We start from the raw sequence: 27690 nt of genomic DNA on the forward strand, positions 1-27690 counted from the left end.
AGAGAGAGAGAGAGAGAGAGAGAGAGAGAGAGAGAGAGAGAGAGAGAGATATTATGTAGTAAAATTCGTTCGATCGAGTAACCAAATTTTGTAATTTGATTTTACAGACGCCAGTAAAGAAAGAAGAAGACGTTATCGTTAAAAAAGAAATTAAAGAAGAACCCGAAGAAGTGTCAGAAGAAAAGAAAAAAGAAAAGAAAGTTAAGAAAGAGAAGAAGGAAAATAAAAAGGCTAAAAAAAGTAAACAAACTGCTGGACCTATGCATTTCACAGCTAACAACGAACCACGAGCTCTTGACGTTCTTGGTGATCTAGATCCATCTATATTTAATGAGGTAAATCTTTTTTATGCTCCTATTTGTACCCATAAAATTATATCCAAAAATTTGAATTAATAAAAAAGCTTGAAAAAAAATATTAAATCTAAACGTAATATTAAATATTTTATATTGTTCATTAGTGTAAAGAAAAGATGCGTCCAGTAAAAAAGGCTTTAAAAGCTTTGGACAAACCAGACGAATCGTTGAGCGCGGAAGACCAAGTTACTCACACACGCCAATGTTTGGTTCAAATTGGAAATCAAATAAATACTTGTCTCGCAGAATATAGAGAACCAGTGCAAATAAAAGAATGGCGAAGCAATTTATGGTACTTTGTATCAAAGTTTACAGAATTCGATGCTAAAAAGCTCTATAAATTATATAAACATGCAACAAGAAAGAGTAATGGGGATAACAATGTGAATGTGAGTTCTAGTCCCGAGAAGAAGGAAGAGGCAAATAATTCTAAGGTATAATTTTTTTTATCCTTTTATATATTAGCTATATATTTATCTTATAAAACTTTCTGTATGTTCAGAATGAATGTATATTGTGTTTAATACAAAATATTATTTTGCTCCAATAGAAACACGAAAAATCTTACGACAAGCACAATGATAAACAGCTAGTAGATTCAAGTAATAAAGAATCACGTCAATTAAAACGTAGAATTGATGATGTGGAAGAAAATTCTAATAGCAGTATACCAAGTAAGAAACATGTTAACACAGCTATTAATGCTATGAGCAATATTAGCAACACTTCGGCTGTTACTATCGGTACTATTACGATAACTCCTATAACATCAACTGCAAATTCTACATCGAATACAACTAATACTACGGATACGTCAAGGCATAAAGAGCAAAAAGATGCAAAGTCCAAAGATATGAAACGGGATCGGGAACGAGACAGAGACAGAGATAGAAGTCATAATGACAGAGGAATGGACAGATTAAGTTGCGTAAAAGATGAACGCATCAGAAGGGATAGCGGTGGTTATAGCATGGGTGGAGGACATTATAGCGGTAGTAGAGACGACGATCACTGGTTATTACCTAGAGATTCCAGAGATATGAGAGATGGAAGGTAAGTTTCTGTTTGCTAATTATCATTGCAATCATTAAAATCATTGCTATAATCATTGCAATATTTCCCACTTATTAGGGAAAACCATTTATTTACTTTCTACAGGCGATTGATTAATTTAAAAATATTAAATTTGCTTAGATTTGCAGACCATAAACGTGATAGATTCGAACCCTATGGACGATTATCTAGTGGATATCATCGGGACAGAGAACGAGACAGAGATCGTGGCATGCACATAAACGATAAAAGAAGGTTTGTATTTAATTTTTAAACTTAACACGCGCGCACTTTAGTGATTTTTCCTATTAAGAGTATTTTAAATTATTTTACGTAAATTGAATTTTAGTGATTATTACAGATATCCATCTGGACCACCTAATTACGGTTACGGTCCAGGTAGTTACGCAAGCGGAGGTGGTGGTGGATACGCACCTAATGATATGCCACAAAGTCATTTTAGAGGTCGAGGTTATCCTGGAGACAGTTATTCGAATGAATGGCGACCTAGCAAAGATTACAGAAGAGATTATGATAGGAGGCCACCACCACCAAATGCCAATTCCTAGTGCTCCTCTTTTCGGGCGTTCTTGTGTATTGTCAAGCAAGTGTAAAACTTTGTTGAAACATCATATAATTTTACACGAAAACAGCACTTTAAGTAGTGATAATTAACAGAAAGGAATTATGTGTTAAGTGTATTTAATATTCAATATATATAATCCTTCCTGTTATTTAGCACCACTTGTGATTTGTAGCTATGTAAAAAGTCGATTATCCTCCACTGCTTACTTAACACGCAACAAAAATAATTTTATTAAGATTGGCAAGCGCGATCGTATTTAAAACATATTTCAATGATATATGATAGATTGGGCAAAAATGAAATTACGATATACTGAAATATATATATATAAATATGTATTCATATACATATTTATTGAGCTATTATTTTATTTGTTAAATATCCTTTTATTTCCTAAGGTGGATATTTATTGGATTTTCTATTTGAAGAAGGCATTAACGTGTATGGGATAATTGATTTTCATTTAGTTAACCCAAAGATAATATGATATATATATATATATATATATATCTTTCAAATATGTCATTTGAACATAATGATCAACTTTTTTTTATATATTAGAGCTTTTACGAAAAATATTCTTCAGAGAAAAAAAAGAAATAATGTATCAGTGATTTCTGTAAAATTAAAATTACGTTCAAAAATCTTCTTTGATTAAGAAGATACATCTAATTATTAAATATCTACGATCACAAGTAATTCTATATGAAATCAAGTTATACAAAACTGGATATAGAGAAACAGTTTGTATTGTCATATATCGCTCCAATTAACACGATCCAATTATTAAAACAAAATGCCTTCCCATCCATTTCATCTCTCATGTATTTTTGCATTTCCAATTCTATATTTGTACAGGTTCATTACATTTTGGGTGTGTTACTTAGATGATAATTATCAATCACCATTAATAGCTCATTTCATTTTAAGATTACTCCTTTAATATTTTAAGAAATTAATTTGTAATTAAAAATATATGTATAGTATCTACATGATAACTTGTATAGAAGAGATTTTTACAGAATTTTCGTTGTACATCAATTTTTGCATTTTATATTACATTACATAATATCTCAATTGGAAATCATATCGATACAAAAAAGAAAGATAAGATAAATGTCAAATTGAACTAAATTTTTGATTGAAATCATTATTTCAATCATTATTCAAATCATATATTTTGTGCTAATGTGCAAATGTAAGATTTGTTAAAAGTTATTGCGCCTCATTGAAAAAGCTATTATCATATATACATAGTATTTGAAACTAGTGATAATCCAATTTTGATCACTTTTTTTTCTATTAGTTTTTATAAAGTCTTACAATCGTTCTGATAATTATGACAATGAATTAAGTTTAAAAAAATACAATTTATTTTATAATTCATTTTGAGATATAAATAATTGCAATATAAAGTAAACGGTAAAAGTAATTTTTTCCATATCGGAAAAAGTCCATTGTCATAGTTATTGGCATAATTGTCTCGGAAAGGATATACATCGACGATAATTATTCTCTACGATTGAGTTATGATTTCTTTAAAATATAACAAGTTTGTCTTACCCGAAAATAAGATTGTGAAATAATGTAAATATATTAGGATAAGATTAATGGTTGTATCCCATCTTTAACTGTAGGGCCTACGAGAGAAAGAAAGAGAGATTGATTGATTGTATAAGTTTCCTTACTGAAAAAAAAGAAAATAATGAAAGAAAAAATTTGTTTTAAAATAGTAACAGGAAGACTGATGTCTTCTCTCAGCCCTGCTTCAATAAAAGATAAGCGAATATAATTGTAGAGATATGCGTAAGAAAAGGAAAATGAAACAAAGAAAAAAAAAAGAATTTTAATTGTATAATTATAAGAGACACTCTACAAGAGAAAAGCATTGATCTATTGAAATATTTTTTAATCCGACTCTTGATAATCATGACGTTTATATAGCACTTTTCAGTAGGAATACCGAATGCGCACCATTTATCATGTTGTGTGGTGTTTTATAAAGTATTCCATTTTTTCGTATATCTCTTATCTATCTTTATATATATATATATATTTGTATATACATATATAATAATATATGTGTGTATATATTTATATATATATATATATATATATATATATATATATATATATATATATATATATATATATGTATGTATGTATATGTGCTGAAATTTTGTAATCGCGTATAAAAAAAGGAAAGTGATCAAAAGGATTAATTAATTTGTCGATAATGAATAAAAAGTGTTTAATAAACACGCAATGAAACAAAAAAGATTCATTACAATTGTATAAATTATTTTACGATTTAAACTCATCTTCAACACTAAATAATACTATGCCTTTATTAGATTGTACAAAAAAAGAATGAAAGGAAACAAAAACCATGAAGAAGAAGAAGAGTAAAAATGAAAACAACAACTATATATAAATTATTTTGTAGATTATTTTATTCATATAAAACTATAATTATTAATCGATAGATAACATTTTGCAATTTTAGTGTGCATTTGTATAAATTTAGAATATATATTAGCATATAAGAATTTGGACAGAGTGATGATTTATATATATGCATATATTTAAATATAATAGAGTCTTGCTAATATGTTAATCATATTTTGTGTCCAACATACATACATACATACATACATACATAAATGAATAGGATTACATAAGAGACATGCATAAAATACATATTTGTGAACAGAAAAATACATGTGCGCCGCACCGTGATAGAAATCAGCTAGTTTAATTTTTTAATTGCAAAGTGATGTTCTCTCAAAAAAAAGCAGCGAGCTATTTTTAATTTATTATTAGCTGAGTACAAGTCATAAACATTAAAAGAAGACAAACAAACAATGTAAATATAATATAAGAGAATAAAATAATTATTAATTATACAATACACATGATTCAATACCATTTGCGTATGCAAGCCCGGTTCTTCTACATTTTACAGCCCCTGAAAGTTAATTACATTAATGAAATTTGAAATGGAGGAATATCTTGTCAATTAATTCATTAGATTAAATATTACGTGCTTTTCTTTTTTCCACTTTTTGCATTTTACAAGACCTTAAGTATATGTGTTCATTGATAAGATTATTAGTTACAAGAATCTATTTATCTATATATCTATTTGTCTTTATATATACAAGTAACTGTTGTTCATTGCGATCCCGGCCAGTGTGGATTCGTTATAGGAACTGTTTTTTTGTGTATTTAAAGTGTGTTATGTGTGTGTACAGAATTTGTAAACTTTAAGGATCGATTATTCTTTATTCTCTAAAAATCATAAGAAATTGTAGAATAATATATGTCCTTGGTGTTTATGTAATATCTGTTTGGCGTTAAGAGACAAGAATAATTTATTCATTGTCAAGCGAACTTGACAAATGGAAATCGGATATAAATCCTTATTCCATTTTTTTTGTTCTTAGCTTTATCGATCTCCTCCAAGCTCATACATATTTCGAAAAAATTCAATCCGTATTCGTACGTATGATGTTAATTACATATTTTTTTATTTCTTCGTAATTTTTAAAATGTCGAAAAGATAATTTGAAAAATCGGTTCATAAAATACGCAATGTTGTGACTTTATAAAAAAAAAATAGAACTTGTAGAAATTATATTGTGTATGACATTATTTTGTTATTAATAATATTTATTTTATTAATAAAATGTTTTTTCGAATTTTAAAATGATATTTTTTTTTAAAATCATTAATTACGTAATAACTATAGACATAATTTTTATTTCAGGAGTATAGTGCGTATTGTTATGAAAAGACCTCAAAACAATTTTATATACAGTGTGTCTGAAATTTCTTCGTACACACCTTATGAGCGTTCTGAATAAAACTTCAAATAACTTATGTTTATTCAACATTTTTGTCTTATTTTTGAGCATAGAAACGTTCATAACGTGTGCACGAAAAAACCTCAGACACCCTGTATAGAAAGAATGATGACTATAATATTTGTCTGTTACGAAACTAAAAAAGGACATTAAAAAACAGGTACAAGTTTATTTTGAGCAGCGTTTCTCAACTGATTACATTCCGCGAATCAATCAATTTTTTAATTATTTTATTACGGATCAATTATTATAACGTTTAACAAATTTAATGTATATATATTTTTTCAAATAATGATAAAAAAGAAAACAGAATAATTGACGAAACTATACAAAAGTAAATTAACTAATAAAATGTTAAATTAATAAACAAAATCCGAAGAAAAGCAAAGAGTAATACTTAAATAAGTAAGCGAAACATAGTAAAAATTATACTATCAAAAATTAATGCAATCATTGTTGATTCTTTTCAGTAATTATTTTATTAAGGGAAGATATATTTATGACCGCTAAGTGCAAGCTGGATTTATTAATAAACGATTTTTTGCTTTTGATTTTAAGAATGTTATGGTCGAAAATTATTAAGACTTCTTTTTGTAATTCTAGATATTTAGTTTTAATTTTAACCCAAAATTGATTTATACCTTTTGTAATTTTTCTGCGGGCCACCGGTTGAGAAACACTCTTCTAGGGGATTATTTCTATATATCCATGAATTAGAAGTTAAATAGTTTGGAACCCTGTGCTTATAGTTTATAGATACAAAATTTACAACATAAATATATTTATGTATATATATATATCAGTAAATATTTATACATAATCAACTTTTATAAAAGGGTGCATAAATTTTAAATACTTTTCTATAAAACGATTTTTTGGTAATATTATTCAATAAATTTAAATAACCGTTCTGTTATATTGTTTCGTTTTATTTGCGAGGTTTCGATAATTTTTTTTATTTTACCTTGTTCATGTTAACTTCAATTATAAGGTTTTAACATAGCTCCAATGACTCAGGATGACAGGCAGAATTTATTAAAAATTTTTATACTGTTTACTTTGTTAATACGGAACGAGTAAATAAATTAATTAATGTTATAAAAAGATTGAGTATTTTATCTTATTTCTATTGTTATTCTACGACTATGATTTTATTTATGTAGAAGAAGAATTACGTATTTACATTTGCATTTTACATTTAATGCATCTACAGTTGCTAATCATCGTTATTGCAAAATTTGCTTCAGGATAGACGATTTATAATGAATGCATCGTCAAATATTTTTTATCGATGATATCATCTTTTCTGAACAATAAGAAAAACATGTTACCTTCCAGTTTTTTTTTAAATAATTATAGTGTGGTACATTGCAAAATACAAGAGTTCTTTAAATAGTGTATTTTCTTTTATCTAGTAATCTTTTGTAATGTCATATGGATATAGTAGTAAAAAAAATTCTATGCAGCTTGGTATATAACATATGTAGGGAGTTACATACAAGTCTATTACGTAGCGAAGCGAGCATTCATGTACAAATTTATACGCAGCATAAGAACTGTCAAATGCTCTCGATAATCAATCTAATAATTGACATTACGAATTATAATTAGATTTATTTATCCATCATTAAAAGATTACACGTTTTTATTTGGTTTTGACTTTACTTAAGATAATAAGTAATATTAAGGAAAAAAAAATGTTAGTAGAATAAAATACTTGTTCGAGCATAGTGTGATACAACATCGTCATTCTCGTTACAGTATCATTAATTGTGCTTGTCTTCAAATTTTGGATTCTTAGAGGAATATAGAACCAAATTATAAGGTAATTAATTATTTGTCATAAAAAAATCACATTTATTAAATATTAAAAATCACAAATTGTTCGTATTTTTTTATTTAAAAAGATTTAAGATGTTTTTACAAGTACAGTTATCTTACTTTTTTTTTTTAATGAAGTGATTATCTCTTTTTCTCTCTCTCTCTTAAAGTACAATTGATATCTTGCATATTATGCATGCATTTTCTAGAGTATTATCATCAAAATGGAGAACAATAAATTGGATGTAATAATATTTGGTGCTACTGGATTTAGTGGAAAGTATGTGGTTAAAGAAGCAGCACGTTATGTTAAAGAAAATAATTTTACTTTTGGAGTAGCTGGGCGCAGGAAAGAGGCACTAGAATCCGTTCTTAAAGAATATGCACCAGATCTTAGTAAGATTTATGTTTTAATTCAATCTATAAGTTAACGTATAAATATTAATGATTATTAATATCTTCAAAATTAGGTATGCGATATTGATATGCTTTAATAATTGTCTAGATATTCCTATCATTATTGCGGATGTAAAAGATGAACAATCTATTAAAAAAATGGTAGAAAAAGCAAAAGTGCTAATAAATTGTAGCGGTCCATTTGCTTTTTGTGGAGAACCTGTTATTAAAGCTTGTATAGCTACAAAAACTCACTACGTTGATATAAGCGGAGAAACTATGGTATCTATTAGCTTCATTTTTGTATTGGATAAACTATTAACACATTTCTGACCGATATTGTTTGGATGAAATGTTTAGCTACATACTACATATAACTTGAACAATGAAACATATTACATCAAAGATATTCAACTAAAGAATATGTCATAGGATTGCGTGGTCAGCCTTAATGTGTTTTCTAAGAAAACCAAAGATACATCAAACTTGTTATCATAAAAATAATTTTGATTTTTTTTATGTTCATCTATTTTTAGTTCATAGAAGAAATGCAGTTGAAGTATAACGAAGCGGCAAAAAAAGCTGGTGTCTATATTATAAGTGCTTGTGGTTTTGATAGCATTCCTTCAGATCTTGGTATCATATTTACACAACAAAAGTTTGACGGGGAAGTTAATAGCATTGAAGAATACTTCAGTATACCAGACCATGTAAAGTTTAGCAAACCTATATTAAACTTTACAACTTTGGAAAGTTTTATTAATGTATTGGGCAACATTGATAAATTACGTGAAAATCGTAGGAAACTATTTTCCAAAAAATTACCGGAACTTAAGCCGAAATTAAATACAAAGTTGGTTGAATTGTCACACACAATTAATCTCTTTGAATATATTAAAATAAATATTATTTAGTTCAGGGTTTCTCAAAGTTTAGGGTCGTGCAACTAAACTTGGGGGTTACAGAAATTTTAGTCAAACTACGATGTTTATGAACGGGAAATGACCGAAAATGAATTGGAAATCAGTTTAGCAATACTATTGTATAGCATATCTGTAAGTTTATGTTAGTGAGAGAGTGTATGTGCGAGTTATGATAGTGTAGAGTCTATACTGAGGGTGGCGAAAATATTTGCTCGGGTAAAGTTGGCTGCCGAATAAAAAAGTTTGAGAAGCCCCGATTTAGACTATATTGACAATTGCTTATAAAATATTATATCACCATCTTTTTTATATTAGACGTTGGCTTCCGCACAAATCTCCTTTTACAAATAATTATTCAGTGTTATTCAGTGGTCCAGATTATTCAATAGTTCATCGCACGCAAAGATTTTTGTATCAAGAATATAATCAAAGACCTGCTCAGGTTGCAATATATTTAAGTATCAAAACCAAGTTAGTATTCTTCTTTAAATGTAAATGTAACTTGTTTTTTCTTTTACATTTTAATCATCACCCAATTAATCAAAAATTTCTTTTTGTTAGATTTCTAACGAAAATTATTGGAATAATACTTCTATTAATAAATCTTATTCTTACAAAATTTTCATTCGGGCGCAGTTTAATATTGAAGGTAATTTGATATTTGCGATAAATATGACACGTTTTCACGTACAAAAAATATGATTAGTTTCACATGAAATAAGAAAAATATTGTTTATTTTTAGTATCCCGAACTATTTACTTACGGGCTTGTGAGCCACAAAGAGCCAAGTGAAGAATCAATAAACAAGATTGAAATATGTATAACTTTCTTAACGCGTGGTTGGACTGAAAAATTAAGCGAACCTTCCGACGTTCATTCCGATCCACCAAATAAGGAGATGATTACAAAAGTTACTTGTACCAATGTATATTATATTACTGCTATTAGCGTATTGTTAAGCGCTCTTACTATTTGTAAGGAAGCTGATAAAATGCCTCAAGGGTAAAAATGCATTTCATTTTCATATTATCTGTAACAATTTTATTTATGTCCAATAATATATGATTTTTTGTTTATTTTAGTGGAGGGGTTCTTACTGCTGGTGCTGCATTTAGTAAGACTTCTTTGATCAATAAATTAAACAATCAGGGTCTTAAATTTGAAGTTGTTTCATCCATTGAAAAATGAAGGTATTATTATTATGTTCTGATGTAAAGTACATAATTCAATATGTTTTCTTTCGTCATTGAACATTTATTTTCGCTTTTACTGTGATGGGTTTTTAGTTATTATTACATTTATATTTATTCTTGTTTTACTTTTCTAAAGTAGAAATATATATATATATATATATATATATAGTTTTATTAATATATAGGTACACTATTACATATATAAATGCTTACGAAATTTTATTGATGGAAAATTATGATAAGAGCATAGCTTTTGATATTTTTATACTGCTTACAAAATGTACTCTTACAAAAACGAGATACATTATTTATATATTCCTAACAAAGGTGCTTGATTTGTAAGAATTTCATTAAATACTATGAAATTACAGGTGTTAATAAATTTAATCTTTTGCTCGTTTTATTTAATTACTAAATATTTGCAATTCTGCATTTGTATTATTAATAAAAAAAATCATAATGTTCTTTCTCTCTTTCTCTTTTTGTCCTATTATGTACTAATAAAAACAATATAAATGTCGTCACATTAGGACAATATTTAAGAAGAAAAAAACAAAAAGAAGAAACTTATCTCCTAGATGGTTAACATTATCGATTAATCAATTTCAATCATTCAATTGACTTTCAATAAATTTAATATTTCTCTTAAAAATATTGTGGATAATCAAAATGAAGAAGGATGAATAAAAATTGAACAACGTGGTGAAAGTAGATTTTTATATCAATTATTTATAAGCAATTTAATATGTTGCGTTATGATTTTTGTATTTCATTGGTTATGACGTCAAGCTTCGAAGTGAAATCGATAGGTTGGCGACAATGGTGTATTTTTCCCTAGTCATCCATCGTACATTTTATGCATGCATACACACGCATATGCTCCGTTAGTTCCAGATGCGTAGATAATCGTTGGAAATTCCAAGATGAAATCCCAGATAATGTTGGTTCTTAAAAAGTATTTTCTTCGAAAAGATATTGCTGCTTGAAGAAGTATGAATCATTTCTTTGGTAATAAAATAGATCGGATTTTTTTTTTTTTTTTAATGGAAGGTCAATTGTAATGGCGGTCTTTCGAATTCAAATCAACCTTCGAACTGACCGATTCAAATTAAGTATATTTTTTTCATTCTATCAACCTTGTTACATTAATTACGTTATATTTATAATTAAAAATATTTTTTATATTATTTTAATGACTTCGATTACTATATTACATATTTGTAATGTAGGTACGACGTAAATGTATGTGCTGGTAAATATAATACCGAACTATGTTAAAAACTTAAACTATTGTTATGTTACATAACATAAGAACAATAACAACAACAACAACAACAATAACATTATTATGTTTTTTGCAGATTAGATTACTTATGCTTATTTATTATTATCTTTTTCTTTAATAATTGATTTGTCCTTAATTCAAGTTCTTGTTTTATATTTTAAATAATCGTAATAGTTAATTATCGTACAATGTAGTAATCACGTACAATGCTATATTTATTTTACAAAAATCATAAATTATGAATATTTAAATGCCCATATAATTTACATATATAATATCATTTTATTAACTGTTTCATAACTGTTTCATAATATTTCTACTATAATTAGCCAAGCAGAAATTATGGTAATTTATTTATTTATTCGTGAACTTCTTATCAAACACATTAACTAAAGAATAAATAAAGATCGTTGCATGATCATCATTATCATAATGTTTTTGTCAATTATTTCATTTTTACAATTCGTTCTTATTTGAGAATTTATTTTCCCTAATAACATAAACTTACGATAATAAGTTACAGTTTTTTAATACAATATAAGTATAGTTATTAATTATTCATCATATTTTTGTGCTATGTTACAAAGGTTTCAATCAATTAATAAGTTGACTAATGAATCATCACCTTAACGACATTTTTTTGTAATGGATTGGTTTTCCAGAGTGATTTAGAGTCTGTGGTTTTTTGTAAATATCTGAACAGGTAATCTAAGAGAGAAAACGAGACGGAAGTAAGCTAAATAGAATCAAAAGTGTGTGTATGTGTGTGTGTGAGAGAGAGAGAGAGAGAGGTAAAGATAGAAAGATAGGACGATAGGGGGGAATACAGGATTGTTTTACAAAGGTTTTTCCAAGATCGTGATATATAACAGAGAGCCATGTAAACTTTTTATCGAAGGAGAAATAATTCTCTAATTACCAATCCAATTGCTAATAGATTCTACCTACTGAAAGTATATTCATTATATAAGGGTGTATCGTGATAAAGAAAAGGTTTCTATAAACTTCTATTTGACCTTATCTCAAAGTCATAGTAATTTATATGTTTATTGTAGCATATATAAATTCCGACATTTTTTTTCAAATATTGTAATTCAAACGTGTGATAAACATAAGAAGAAATCATTGATATATAATAATTAGAATGAATCTATTTTGTAACAATAAATGCAGTATGTTCTCTAGTGTTGTGGTGGGAAAGAGAGCGAGAATCCGTTAAGGAGAAATGAAAAAAAAAGGAATAAAACAGGAGGGGGAATAAGTGGGAAATTTGTTCCGTGAATCAACTTTTTACATTCCTGATATATAAGCTCTCTTGTCCGAAACCAAAGCGTTAGTTTACGCGCTTCATCGTGAAAAGAACGTTTATTATAAATCATCTATTTCTACATTATTATCCATCGATCTTAATTAACTATGGAAAACGTTAAATCCATTCAAAGAACCAACGATACATATCCAGTTAAGCGAAAGGACGAAAGCGTGAATGGTAAAATATTTTTAAATATCTATTATTATTATTACTTGCATTTTTTTCAACGCAATACGTGAATGGGTTGAAAAATTTTTAGACTAACATAAGAACAAGACAATTTTTTTGGCGGTCAAACTAATTTTGATTTAAAAAGAAATAAAAGTTTTGGCAAAAAAATATGTTTGTCGAATATCTTTTATTAATATTTTTTCAACCCATCCATGCGCAATTTAAAAGTTAAGCAATTAATATTATTAATCAAATAAGTTAATTAAAATTTTTGATACATGGGATGCTGCGATACTTGTAAAATTACAAGTCTAGGAATTATTTTACAATTTTGATAAAACGAAATTGATTTGTAATTAGTTTAAAAGATTTTTTAATGAAAAAGATTAATTGATATTTTTAAGAAAATTATCTACAAATTATTGGTCCATTTAAGTAGCTTTTAATTCACTCTGTATTATATACGATTATTTTCTATTCTGTATTGTTTTTTGTTGGAGGGACTGGGGCTGAGGGATGGGGGTGGGTTATGTGAAAATTTTTCATTCTCGAATAAAATTTCTGAATGATATTTTTGTCGTCGATAAATCTTGATACCTCGGAAATCAATCGAGATTCGTGATTTTTATCGAGGCCGATGTTAATGACTGTTTTAACTATTGAGGGTGAGAATAAAAACGATATACAATACTAACTGGCCTCGTGCCAAGTCAAGTATGACAGGTGAACGTAACGAATTACATACATACTCGTGACATGGGAATCATGACATCGATAGAGTTGCCTTCGGCTCTTTGATGTAAGTCAGATGAAAGCTATGAAGTTACCATAGCCAGACTTTTTTTGATTAATTTGATCCATGTTTTTCTTCCGATATCTTTTTTCTTCCTTTTGATCAAAGCTACTAGTTAAATTCTAAGTTATTACCTGAATCTTATCTATTTTCTTATTTTGGGTATATAAATAAAACAAACAAAAAAAATCATGTGTGAATATAAATAAATATGATCGAAACTCGAATTGTTATGAAATATTTTCAATTAATATGTTAACACGTTGTTGACGAGGTAGTAACATAAGTAAGATAAAATTTATCTAAAATCTATAACATAATCGAATTAACAATATATAAATTTGTATAATTCGCATAAAATTCTATGTAGATAAACTACCAAACAAAATATTATAATATAATGCAGCAAACGAGTTGTTTTATAATCTCCTATGTGTCATCGTTTAATGAGGAATATTAATTACCAAAGAAAAAGATTTAATAACAAATGTTGCTCAATAATTAATAATTACGTAAGTAGATCCTGTTAGATGCAGCGTGGTGTCGTCCTTGTGAAACGTCTGGAATCAGTTATTTTTAATAAATGGTAAATGTTGTCGTATACAACTTCTTTTTATCGATTAGAGTTTTTCCTTTTTCTTTTTCTTGAAATATTTTTAATCGGTAATTATATGCTTTTAAGGCTAAATATTAAAACATGATTAGTTACATTTTTTTAACTCTGACGTAAATAGTTACATTTATTACAAAATATTACAATTTTATTTTATTACAATATTTGATCTTGAATGATCTTCACTAACAATAAGAAAAGAGAAATCTCCTCTCCACCTTCACCTAACATTAAATAACAAAAAAATAAGCATCTCAATATGCCCCCATCTATGTCATGCAAGTTCTGTACTAAACATTTTTTCATATTATTACAAAAAACAGATATTCAAGGTGAACAGAGTAATTATCTTTAGATGTAAATATCTCGAGAATAAATGATGAGAATAATATGGTCATGCAGATAATTTTTATTTGTTTTTCATGCTGTATAAGAATATTCCAAGAAAATATATAGTTTTATTTATAAAAAGTAAAGTTGATTTTCAAATCTTGTAAAAAAGTGTCCTTGAGAAAAAATTCTCCAAACCATTAGATTCCTTCTTTGTAATTTTTGTTTGTTCTAAAAAATTGTTTCTATTTCATTGTGTGCACATGCAGAGTACATTTTATTTTATCAAATATTTTACCTTTCGAGTAATAATTCTGCATACTATTTCATTCAAATATATTTAACATACTTTTTAAGACTATGATATATCTTGTCTAACGATTAATTCGGTAATTAATGAGAAAGACATCAGTATGTTTGTATTATAGAAATATATGCCGGTAATTTTCTTTCATCGGTGAAACTAAAAGATTTACAAATTGAAAGAACAAAATGTATCGACAGTGTCATTATTAATGCTCGTAAAATAGACTTAACGAATGTTTCGTAAGACGTGCACGAGTTTCATAATTCCTCTACGGATTGCAAGTAGTTAAGGTCAATCGTGATCAGACAACCTTAAGTAGTGTAACTATGAATTTGCAGTCGAGCACTCGTAATCGTTTGTATTGTTTTTTTTTTCTTTTTTTAATTCGATATTTGAATAGCCTTCATCGAATTTCATTTACGTATACGTGCATATATTAATCATTTATATCGAAAATAATTTTTAAACAAGAATTATGATTGATACACATTGTTAGAAAAGATAGGATTAATTTGATTGCTTTGATCAGATTTCACCTACGTACACGTATAACTTGTTCTTCTTTATTTTTATTATAATTTTAGAAAAAAATTATGGTTTTTATTCAGAAGGAAATAAATAGTATTTATAAATTAAATATATTAATATAGAGTTTTTACCATTATTGATTTTTTATCATTAATACCATTATTGATACATTTCACGGTAGAATTAAATTTCATTATAGACGAGAAAGGGATGTTCGTCCCTTCACCATTAGGACGAACTATTACCGGATGATAAGCACATAATTAATAGATGATATATGGATGTTCTTGTAGTAATATAGATAACGAAAATACTTGTTTGATAAAAATATTATCTAACGTTATAATTTGGTTGCAATATGAAGATGAGTTGAAAAGTTTTGAGCTTCAATAAAAAAATTTTTATTTTTAAAAAAAAAAGGATTAATCGAGAACAATTGATTCTATGGTAGACCCGTAACTTTTCAACCAATTCACATTGGTAAATAAAATAATAAGTCTATAAATAAACGTGATTTTTATATGAAAGAAATAAAAGAATGTAAATAATTTCTGTTCATTCGATCATACGTCACTATCTCGAAGGTAATCATTTCGGGTTATACTTAAGAAATTGTTTTACTTTATTTTCCTTCTTAAAAGAGGAAAGCGAGAGCTAACCGGTCTTGAAATAGGTGGGATTTACTGTGACGTTAAGACGTTAGCTCTTTTAACAGTTTATTTATTTTACATACTTCAACGAATGATCAATCAGAATTTATTTTATTATTTCCTGCTAATTGTGAGATATTCCTAACGAATTAAAGTATTTTTTTAAAAAGATAATTAACTTTGATTTCGTCTTATTCGTATGGATTGAGAATGTAATCTGGTTAAAATTGTACATACAACATTTTATATACGATGGAATTAATAATTAATCATTAGAATTTAATTATTAATTTTAATTAATCGTAAGTCGAACAAAAAAAAAAGTAAGAAAATTTTTATTATTTTTTACAATTATCGAGAAAAAAAAATATGAGAAATCGTTAAATAATTCAGTGTCAATGACTTATGCGAAGAAATCGTTAAAAAAAAAAGAAAAGGGGAAAACACATAATACAGAAAATCTTGAGAAATAGAAGAAATATGTTAAAAGAAAGTTTAAATAATTTTCTAATCAAAAAGTAGTAGAAGAAGAGGAAGAAGGAAAAAATATGAACTTAATAAATGATTCGGTGTTAACGACTTACGCGAAGAAATCGTTAAGAGAAGAGGAAAACACGGTGAGCAGAAAATATTGAGAATTAGAGGAAACTTATGATGAAATAAATTTGAATAATGTTCCAATTGAAAGAAAAAAAAATAAGAAATTCATAAATGATTTACAATTATTGTACATATTTTATATCGAATTTGATTTAATGTCAATAATTTTTTAGCAAAGAAAAATCTAAAAAGAAAAGAAAAAAAACACACACACACACAGAAAGCGAAGAACGTGTGAGATAAAAGGAACATACTGAAACAAAGATAGAGATAAAAAGAGAGAGTGGGTGGGTGAGGGAGTGAGAGGGAGAGAGAGAGAGAGAGAAGTGCCAGAGAAAATGAGAGTAGGAGGGAAACAAAGGTGGGAGAAAGGCAGCAGGATAGGAGAAGGGGAAAAGAGAAAGAGAGATAGAGATAAAGATAGAGAGAGAAAAGGAGATAGATATATATATATATAGAGAGAGAGAGAAAGAGACAGAGAGAGACAGAATGAGAAAGAGATAGAATATACCAGGGGACGTTAGCGTATGCTGTGATTCTGTTCGTCCGGTTCAGTCACACCGCATCACTCAGGTGAATGTAATCGTCCTCCACCTTGTTGTACATTTAGCATAACTGTTGATCTTCCTTCCAATCTTCACTCTCACTTTCTAAACTTAATACTTAATAAGAATAATATAAAAATAATAATCTCAATAAAGATTTTTCACATAACACATTTTGAGAATTTGTTGTTATTTTAAAAATTGTACAAAATTAGGACAATTTTTCTTTCGCGTTTCTGTGACAATTGTGACGTGCAGGTTCCACATTGACAAGTTGTGCTTTTCGGTAGATGCTAGAAAGAAAGTGACCTAAAGAAAAAAAAACATAAGTAAGTTTTTATATTAACTTTCATAAATATCTCTTTCTATCGACAAATGTTTATTTTTTGGAGGAGGACAATTGTTTCATGAAATATTTTCTTATGCGCTTGTCAACATTTGTTTTTTGTATTCGGTTATTGTCATATATAAATTTCTTTTCTCGTTGATCATCAACTACGATATCTTCATTTGATTATCTTTCATTCCCGAAGAAAATTCGACCAACAAGAACCTTCGGCTCAAAACCTTTAAAGAAGAAAATACAAGAACAATCATGAATGGATTATCAAAACAATGTGTCAACGATGAGAACTCAATGAAAGCGAAGAAACCTCATCCACTGAGGTCCATTTCTTGGAATAAAAATATCGAGGAAGGAGATTTGGATGTACCTGGAACGCCAAGAACACCTCGTACTTCCACTACGCCAGGTATACCTAATTTCCTGGATTTTAAACCATCTTTATACGTGATTCATCCTTATTAAAATTCTTTAAAGAAATCCAATTATGATTTTCTGCGGGAGGGGTTAATGCGTTTGGAATTTATATATTTATTTTATAACCTGTTGCACGCCCACTTTAAATTATCATAATTCAATTAATTATATTTGAAACGTTTATCATAAAGTGCTATAATTGAAATGATTATATTTTTCCTTGTTTATTTGTTTATAAAGTAGTCAATTTCATTTATGGAAATTAGTATTTAAATTATACAATCACACAATCGTTAAATGATATAAATTTATGTATTTAATTTATATCATTTTAATTAACAATCTAAATATTATAGTTTTTTTAAGCCTTTATCGTACTCTATTGAACTTCTTATCGATCTTATATTGATAAACAAATTTTTAGCAATTAGATAAACAAAAAGTAATGATACTTTTTAATGAATAATCCATTAAAAAATTCAAATATTTAATAATAAGTAAAAGGAATCTATTGAAAAATTAATAATAAATTTATCAAATGATTATATCAAATTTGCTTTTCATTGTTAATATGACACGTTATTAAAATAATCGTTGATTAAGTGTACAATTATAGATATAATGGATTTTTTTATCAGTAAGGTATAATCAAATGATTTTTTCGAAGAAGCCAGATATAGTAGAATAAAAAAATTAGTAATGACTTGTATTCACGGAAAGAAAAACGAATCGATAACTTGTTTATAATACCGTTCGCGATTCGATTCACTTGAGAAAGATACAATTTTAAATTCTTTTCTTATAATACTCTCGTATATATTTGGATACGAGAATATTCTTCATAATATTCTAAATGATGCAATACTTATCATACATTTTTATTTGAATCTATTATTTTGAATGAATGTATTTTAATTTAACGACATAAAATATATCAATGAAACAGATGAGTCATTAAGAAGTAAGAATTAATCTTAATGATAAAATGAAATATGTTTATTTTTCATGGTCGACAAATACAAACAGTACTTGACCTTGAATAACAAATTGCATTTTTAGAAGTGGACTGAAATGTCGAAGTTTGATTGGCATGTCTAGTTGATACATATAATAATAATAATAAAAATAATAATCAAGTTAATACTGTAACGATTTTACACATACACGCGTGAAAAAAAAAATAATTGTTTTCTAAGAAGAGAGAACGAGACAACATTTGTCCAAGATAAAAGTCAATATTTATTCGTTCTGACCACCCGTAGATCGAAGAGCGTCATTGTGAACCCGTGAGACGTCGTCATGGGTCGTGACATGCGATATAGAGCCGATATTTATGCGCTTATACGACATTGCCAATTGAAAATCCGAAGATGATCGTTTTATAAGACTAAAGAAAGGATCTATCGATGGAAAGTCGTGTACGATTAGAGTTAACGTTTAATGTTTATACATTTTTATCAAATTTTATGCACGGACAAATCAATTATCTTCTTCATTTGACTGCAATCAGAGAATTCTGCAAAAGAAAATGCAAAAAAGAAAAATTTATTTGAATTTAAGGTATAAGTAGAAAGACGAAATAGAAATTTTCTTTAAATATTATATCACAAATATATGGTGTCCCAAAAACCGCTTTACCAAAAAAAACAAAAATATAAAAATAAAATTAAAAAATACAATTTTGAGTTTATAAATATAATAATATTACAATATTGTATTTCCCATTTCAATATATGAATTTACGGTTAGTGTTGTTTAAAATTTATGACCCTATTATGTCGCCATTTGCTAAATTTGCTAAAAAATAAAAATTTATAATTTGTCAATTCGGTAAAGCATAATACACTGTAATCATTAATCGAAAGTAATCTGGCAATGAGAGTGCTTACATAAATTATATACATTTTATCGATTATTTAATCGATTGGTTGTGTAATCAAGTATCTCGAAAGTATCGAATAACTTCCTAGAAGATATGATTCCAATGTATATTTTTGAAATATTCGATATTATCAAAAACTTCTTTGCTATTTTTTGTCGCTTTTGCTTTTAAATATATATATTATTTACATGTACATATGTTGATACGTGATTATGATAAAAGTCTGATACAACATTGTTAAAATTTGCTTACAGGTCATGAGAACTGTACTTTTCATCATGATCTTGAATTGGATCATAGACCACCTACGCGAGAAGCCTTGTTACCAGAAATGTCAAGAAGTTACAAATTACTTTTAAGTTCACTAGGAGAGGATCCAGATCGACAAGGACTTTTAAAAACACCGGAAAGAGCAGCCAAAGCCATGCTATTTTTCACTAAAGGATATGATCAATGTCTTGACGGTAAGAAAACATTTGTTTATTTTTTCAGTAACATTAGATACAAGCATCTCTGAAATATATGTATCTTTAATGGGCAGATAGAAAAGTATAAACTATATTTTGATAAATAGGTCAGGCACTCTATTCTAGATTACTATTATTTGCTTATGGTATATATAAATTTTCTAATTATGAATTTTTAACATGCAACTTACAATTTTAAAAAATAAAAAATATCATACAGTGTTACCAATAAAATACAAAATGCAAAAAAATTTGTTTAATACACAAAAATAAAATTTATTAATTTTATTTATTTGAATATAAACCACTTCCAATAATTCAAGCAAATATTTAATATTATAAATGCTTCTTAATAAAATTAATTATTTTAATTTAAAAGCTTTTAAGACCGTCCATTAAATACATATTAAGGATAATTAGTTTTCTAAGAACCACAGATATATATATATATATGCATGTATGTCCGATACATATACTATCTCGTTATGTGACACTTAATAGAGAATTCTATACCGTAAATAAGAAAGAAAAATCCCTGAGTTCTCAGGAATCATTAGAGAAATCCAAGTATCATTAAACTTCCGTATATCGTTATTCAAAATCGTTACGACACCTTGTCATTGGGATTCACGGCCAACAAGATTATCGGAAATACGTTCACTCCTGAAATGTATGACTGTTCGACCGTTGTATGATGTATGTATATGTGACTTTGACATTGATTCACTTTGGTGAAAGTAATCAATTAATGAATTCATTATAGTCAAGGAAATTTTTTCCTTACATTTGTAATTTGTTTCTTCTTAATTTCAATATTATTTGAGAATAAAATAAAAATTAGGATTTTAAGATCGATGTAACGATAACGATGACAAAAGAAATGAGAGATTTCTTGTATTTTTTTTTTTTAGTACTTTATTTCTTGACTTTTATTTCTCTTCCTTTTTCTTTTGTGAAAACAAAAAGAATGAGACATCGAACTTCGTGCACTTATATCTTACAATAAAGTACCGCATTTTCTTCTTTTCTTACCTTTATTTCGCTGACGAATGAAAAAGGATGGAAAAAAGTCAAGAGAAGAAGAAAAGAGGGTGTGCGCACCTAACTGCGTCTTAGAAAAAGGGAACGTAAAGCTCTTGATATATAAATGCATCTCAGGGACGTAGTTACAATTGCGAGAAAAATAAAGAGAATGGTGGGGAAAAAAAGACAGAGAGTAACTTTGATTTTACACTCGGCCATTTTATTTGATTCTATAATTCTACGGGTCTATGTAAAAATCTGATATAAAGACTAAAGTAACTTTGAGATATTGACAAAATTGTATTGTGTTTTACATTTTTGTATTTTCTGAAAATTAAGTTATATAACAATTGTAGGAAATATTATAACAAAAATGTAGCATTAAATATAACAAAAAATATTTTAAATCGTTATCTTATAAAAATATAAATTTTTAGAACCATAATAAAAGATATAGCATTGAATATGCAAGAAATAAATTGTTGTCTTATAGAAATTTATATTATATTTTTGGAACTATAGCAGAAGAAATAATATATATTAAGTATAATATATTGAATATTATCTATTTAAAATATGTCACATATTAAATTTACATATACAATCAGAAATAATATAAATTAATAAACTACCTAATCGAATTAAAGACCTTTCTAACAAATGTCAGACAAATTAGTATGGCAATCGATCGTGTTGAGTTCACTTCTCTCCCTCTCTCTTTCTCACTCTATCTCTCTCTCCCTCTCCCTTTCTCTATCTCTCTCTTGAGTAGCTACAGGTACTGAGAAGAGTTTAATTCATTTTACCATTCAAGTAGCTCTTCTATAGATCCTTACGAAGGGTGGTGCTCTTTTACCAGTTCTATTCTCAAGATAACTTATCTTCTCAAATTCAAGCTATCTTCTTACGATTCTATAAATATTAAACGAGCTTGCTCTTAATACAAAAGCTCCATCATTTTTTTTTATTCTAATTCCTCATCAATCATTACAATCAAAGTCGATTAATTCCAAAGTAAAAATACCATCTTCTATTTGACATCAATCAAAAGATTTAACAAAAAAAAAAAAAAGGGAAAATAAATTTAACAAAAATCGATCAAAATAATTATCATCATGTTAAAACAAAAATGAACATTCTACTTTGTTACTCTGTATTTACTTTGTAATTAATAAAATGAAATAGTATATGTTAAAATAAAATATCATTTCGGTCATATATTTATAAAGAGATTGTACTTGGTTGACCAGAGAACGAAATACGTTCACCATTGTCGGTCATTGCGAAGGTGTTTCTTGTTAAGGTTACCATGGAAACCATGGAGAGAGAAAGAGCACCCTCCATTACCTACCTTCTAACACGTACTAACCACGGACACACCTATTCACCACCACGAATTCTCACGTTATAGTAAGTAGGTCAATATCGGCTAAATCACAGACATCAGGAACACGAGGACCTTAACCCAGGCCGTTTATACTAGGATCTCATTCCTTCCTTTCAATTCTTCGAATAAAACACACATTTCTCTTTTTCTCCATCTCTCTCAGAAAATATTTACAATAAAATAAATAGGGAGAGATGTAGAGAATGCTAAAGGTTTACTTTACGAAATTACAGAGATAAATCTCGCATAAACGCGGTTGTTAGGCTCCTAAAACAAAAAAAAACGATCAACTACTAAAATTTAATAAAACTATCCAACATTTTGTGTTTATACGCACAACCGTATTTTTACGTGTCTTGATAAGAATACTTCGCATTCTAATATGTTTATTCGAAATTTCCAAAAGCAATTCTGATAAAATTTATACGCGATGGTGCTTTCATTTAAAAATTCTCATCACGTTCTGCGTTGTACGGGAATTTCCCTTAATTTTCGAATTGTAGAAATGTTGTATTACAAGAAGATTTTCTGTACTTTCTATAGAATGTAACTGTAATAGAAGAATAACTATAATATATTTTATACAAACGCATATACAAATAAATTTGTATACTTTATGTTCTAACAGATGTCATCAACGATGCCGTATTCGATGAGGATCACGACGAGATGGTTGTAGTTAAGGATATAGAAATGTTTTCTATGTGTGAACACCATTTGGTTCCTTTTTATGGAAAAGTATCTATCGGTTATCTACCTTGCAAGAAAATTCTTGGTCTTAGTAAATTAGCCAGGTAAAAATCTAATGGAGTTAAAAAAAAAGTAATTAAAAATAGAGATATGATTTAAGTTAAGTATGCGGTTGATCTTCAAGGTTATCTCTAGTTAATAAATAATGAACGTTAGTGAACGAAAGGTATTCTCGCCTACACGTGTGGTTACATATTATATTTTTTATTAACGTTGTCTTTTTTCCAATGAATTAATTACAATCTTCCTCCCTATAAATCTGGAATGTTATCGAACAACGCATATTTAATTGAGAGCATGAAATATTATAAATACTTTCACGGTGATCTATTGCGATCGTTTGAGCGAGTAATCCGGTTTACTCGTTAAATTCTAGTTTTATTGTTAAACAGTAAACAATCAAATCGATCATTATTGAAATAAATATTCGTTCACCTGAGAATATAATAATTTAATAGATTTTAGAAATATTATATAATCAAATCAAATATATAGAGAGTAACTTCCTATAATTTGCGATTTCACTTCTTTACTTTATTATTAAGGTTTCTATCGATCTCGTAGATTGATAAAAATTTTTCTAAGTAAATACATAATAATATATAATTTAAAGTTATTCGTTTACTGTGTTCACAGAATTGTAGAAATCTTTAGTAGACGTCTTCAAGTTCAGGAACGCTTAACAAAACAAATCGCAATAGCTGTTACGAAAGCTGTGGAACCTGCGGGAGTGGCCGTAGTGATCGAAGGAGTGTATGTATTATTTTATATAATCTATTACATATATATATATATCTTTTTCATATATTACGTATACACACGCAAAAACGTGCACACCTTTTCTTAAACGAATATAATCATAGTTTTTAAAGTGTATCATACGATGATTATTTTGTCATGTCGTATAATTGCGAAAAAATTAGATCTTAAAATTTGTACAAAAATACTTTATTCGATTAAATTTGATTTGTTTTTTTTTTTATTTGATTTATATTAAATTTGAACATTCGGAATAGAATCTGAAGACTGAATTGTTATAAAAATAATATGCTATGAATCGAATGACTTACGTTTAGCTCTGGTTCCATTTCAACACACTCGAAGGCTTGGGCAATAGTTTTCGCAAGGATTAATCTCATTTGCGATTTCAACCTTGAGCTAATAACTAATGTTATCGTGAAAGAATTTTACACCTTCTCATAAACCTGAACATTTTAAACTTCACTCATTAATATAATAATAATAATAACAACTAAGATTTTACATAAAGAGTATTACGTATTTATTTAATCGATATGTCAGATTTTAATTACCGACTAGATATAATTTCAAAATCACGTTTTGAATTTTTCTTACATTTCAATTCATATCAATTTATTATTAATTATTCTAATATATTCATCAACAAAATTGCATTGATATATCTTCGACTATAAAAAGTATTCCTTCAATGATATACAATTTTATGATATCGTTCTAATTTGAATTATGCATTCATGATTATTCAATCAATTTATACATGTATGCCCGTTAAAGATTACTTACCATACTTACGCAAACAAAAAAAAGTTGAAGGTTGAGTAAAATCTGCTACTTTGTAGTTAGATAACAATATTGTAAGATAAGAAAAAGAATAAAAGAATAGAAGGCAAACTTGTTCTTCTTATTTTTCTTTCTTTTTTTATGAGCTTACAGTTAGGTATAATAAAATTAAAATAAAATTGCTTGTTTAACAAGAAGTATTATAACTACAAATAAGATTATATCGATTAGAATCTACATTTTAACGATCTTATTATTTTTATATTATTTTTATTAATATTATTATATTATACTTATTTTTTTAACTTTATCTTTTGAAATTTCAGACACATGTGTATGGTAATGAGAGGCGTTCAGAAAATCAATAGCAAGACCGTTACTTCAACGATGCTCGGCGTTTTCCGGGATGATCCAAAGACTCGTGAGGAATTCCTCAATCTTGTCCATAACAAATAAATAAGAAGAAATTTGTTAGGAAGATCTTAATCGACGTTTTTTCATCACAATTATGATCGTTCTCTCTATTAATATGGAATTGTTACAACTCTCTTTTAATATCTTCTTTTTCTTCGTCTTCTCCTTTTTCACTGTTTAAACTATTCTTCTTCTAAAATTTCTTCTTTGACATTAAGATCAAAACATTTTAGATTAGATCTTCCTTAAAATTTAATTATTTTCAAGATTTAATTAAACATGTGTACTTAAATACAAACAAAAAAAAAGGAAGATATTCACGCGTTTAAGAAAAAAATGTCGGTTTCTTCTTCTCTTTAATGAAATTCATTCAGGAGTAAACCCAAGGTGTTCGTGAAGAAAAAAAAGAGCAAAAAACAAAGACAATACGATATATTCGCAATAATATTAATCGTTCGAATTTGCAAATGATTTAATATGCACGAACGATTAAAGCAAGATTAAAAGGGGGGTAGAAATTTTGATTGAAATTGAATTAGTGTGACAAAAAATAATATTAATAACATATGTATATTAATAACATATATTGATAGATATGTGTACTTTAACAACGTGCTGCTGGTACAGCAAATTTTCAGTTATTTTAGTTATTTTTTTTAATTTTTTCCTTTTTTTTTTAATAATGATAACATCAACAATTTACACAGACTAAACATAATTTGCATTGTTTTCACATTTATTTCATTCCCTACATTAAAAATAACGACGTTGTTGACGAAAAAGAAACCAACTCCTTAAAAAGATATTAGGAATTCTTAGGAATTTTCTAATAGCCTAATTTACTCTAAAATATTGACAATAATTTTATTCATAGATAAAAAGTCTAAAGTAAATATTAAATGAAATATATATTAAGAGTACTCGTTGCAATATTATTTTATTAACATTATTGACTCATACGATTATTGTAAAACGTTACGGCCAAACGTTTTGCTATCTTGAATCGTGACGTATCATATTTATGTGTTATGATAACTTATCATAATTTTTCTTTTTTTTTCCTTTTTCAATCGTACGTATTTCTTAATATATTTTAAGGAAACGTAAATATTATTACCAATAATGATAATTACACTAATATTATATTTAAAAGAACAAAATATTATAAACTGCATTCTTCGAAAAACAACACTCAGCCATGCGTTGTTATCGAATTATGCAACAATCCAAAAATTTGCGTGAATTTCTTTGTTAAAATCATTTAATAATTTATCATACTTTATTTAAAAAAAAAAAAATAGGAAAGTGAAAGAATTCGTATACGTATACATGTATATTTATTAAAAATTGATCTTGAATATATTTTTGTTTGAGCATAAATAATTGAAAAGTAATAGCTTCGAAAAAATGTAAGAAAAAAAAATACGACGGAATTATTAAACGAGAAATATTGTATTTCGTACCGAGCCAGTTTACGTAGCCATATCTTTAATGCAAACTATCGATAATTTATTTTTATATATAATAATATTAATAATAATAATAATAATAATAATAATAATAATAATAATGTTGATTGATGATAATATTAATGATAGTCTCGATAGATAAGACAGCAGATTAACAAATTCGATTGTTGCTTTATTCACAGAAAGAATTGTGTATATCTATATATAAATAAATATATAGATATGCCTAAATATATTTAAAAAATAATTTTATAAATTATTGCAAAATTGGTAAGATCGATAAATAAACGAATCGATTCGAAGTGATAAAAGTAAAAATTTATAACTTTTTCTGCTCTATGCATAAACTTATCGATCTTACAATATTTTGCTATTATAAAATAGATGTTGTTATAGTATAATAAGACTCGACCAATTGAAGTTTGGTAAACTATAAGCGTTTATGTTATTTCATGTTGGATTGAAAAGGGACATATATTAACGATTATTTATGGAAAAAAAGATAAGATAAAAAAAATATATAATACAGAAACGTTTAATATTTTTCTGATGATATATATATATATACATACATGTATATATATATTATATAATATAAAATTATATTTATATTTTAAATCTGTTGTATGATTATATTATCCATCTCAATCCCCTTGGATTATTGTAT

The 27690-nt window shown here is 27.2% G+C and overlaps 3 protein-coding genes across 4 annotated transcripts in view; all 3 read left to right on the plus strand.

Annotated features, from left to right (window-relative positions):
* The window catches only part of LOC106785921 (chromodomain-helicase-DNA-binding protein 1), a 12969-nt gene extending 10684 nt beyond the window's left edge, over positions 1 to 2285 (plus strand). For both annotated transcript variants that reach the window (XM_014746756.1, XM_014746755.1), the window contains 5 exons: positions 108 to 335; positions 461 to 790; positions 907 to 1409; positions 1551 to 1664; positions 1759 to 2285. In XM_014746756.1, coding sequence (XP_014602242.1) covers positions 108 to 335; positions 461 to 790; positions 907 to 1409; positions 1551 to 1664; positions 1759 to 1978 — 1395 coding nt within the window. In that variant the 3' untranslated portion in view covers positions 1979 to 2285. The remainder of the gene's footprint in view (positions 1 to 107; positions 336 to 460; positions 791 to 906; positions 1410 to 1550; positions 1665 to 1758) is intronic.
* Positions 2286 to 7352: 5067 nt separating this feature from the next.
* On the plus strand, positions 7353 to 10271 carry LOC106785952 (saccharopine dehydrogenase-like oxidoreductase). Its single transcript, XM_014746835.1, has 8 exons — positions 7353 to 7686; positions 7892 to 8078; positions 8188 to 8360; positions 8615 to 8931; positions 9317 to 9472; positions 9563 to 9650; positions 9745 to 10004; positions 10085 to 10271. The coding sequence occupies exons 2-8, from the start codon at positions 7907 to 7909 to the stop codon at positions 10188 to 10190; spliced, it is 1272 nt and encodes a 423-aa protein (XP_014602321.1). The 5' UTR covers positions 7353 to 7686; positions 7892 to 7906; the 3' UTR covers positions 10191 to 10271.
* Positions 10272 to 17314: 7043 nt separating this feature from the next.
* Positions 17315 to 26852, plus strand: LOC106785953 (GTP cyclohydrolase 1). Its single transcript, XM_014746837.1, has 6 exons — positions 17315 to 17658; positions 17863 to 18081; positions 20226 to 20435; positions 23477 to 23642; positions 24235 to 24351; positions 25467 to 26852. Exons 2-6 carry the CDS (start codon positions 17925 to 17927, stop codon positions 25594 to 25596), a joined length of 780 nt encoding a protein of 259 aa, XP_014602323.1. The 5' UTR covers positions 17315 to 17658; positions 17863 to 17924; the 3' UTR covers positions 25597 to 26852.
* Positions 26853 to 27690: the final 838 nt, after the last annotated feature.

The sequence above is a fragment of the Polistes canadensis genome, unplaced genomic scaffold (genome assembly GCF_001313835.1).
Source record: "Polistes canadensis isolate GaletaPanama2010 unplaced genomic scaffold, ASM131383v1 scaffold_59, whole genome shotgun sequence".
In the NCBI taxonomy this organism is placed as follows: Eukaryota; Metazoa; Arthropoda; class Insecta; order Hymenoptera; family Vespidae; genus Polistes; species Polistes canadensis.

Coding starts and splice junctions, on each gene's coding strand:
- LOC106785952 (XM_014746835.1), top strand. CDS start 7,907: ATGGAGAACAATAAATTGGATGTAATAATATTTGGTGCTACTGGATTT. Junction 9,651..9,744: donor GGCGCAGTTTAATATTGAAG/GTAATTTGATAT, acceptor GTTTATTTTTAG/TATCCCGAACTATTTACTTA. Junction 10,005..10,084: donor GCTGATAAAATGCCTCAAGG/GTAAAAATGCAT, acceptor TGTTTATTTTAG/TGGAGGGGTTCTTACTGCTG.
- LOC106785953 (XM_014746837.1), top strand. CDS start 17,925: ATGAATGGATTATCAAAACAATGTGTCAACGATGAGAACTCAATGAAA. Junction 20,436..23,476: donor ATATGATCAATGTCTTGACG/GTAAGAAAACAT, acceptor ATGTTCTAACAG/ATGTCATCAACGATGCCGTA. Junction 23,643..24,234: donor GGTCTTAGTAAATTAGCCAG/GTAAAAATCTAA, acceptor CTGTGTTCACAG/AATTGTAGAAATCTTTAGTA.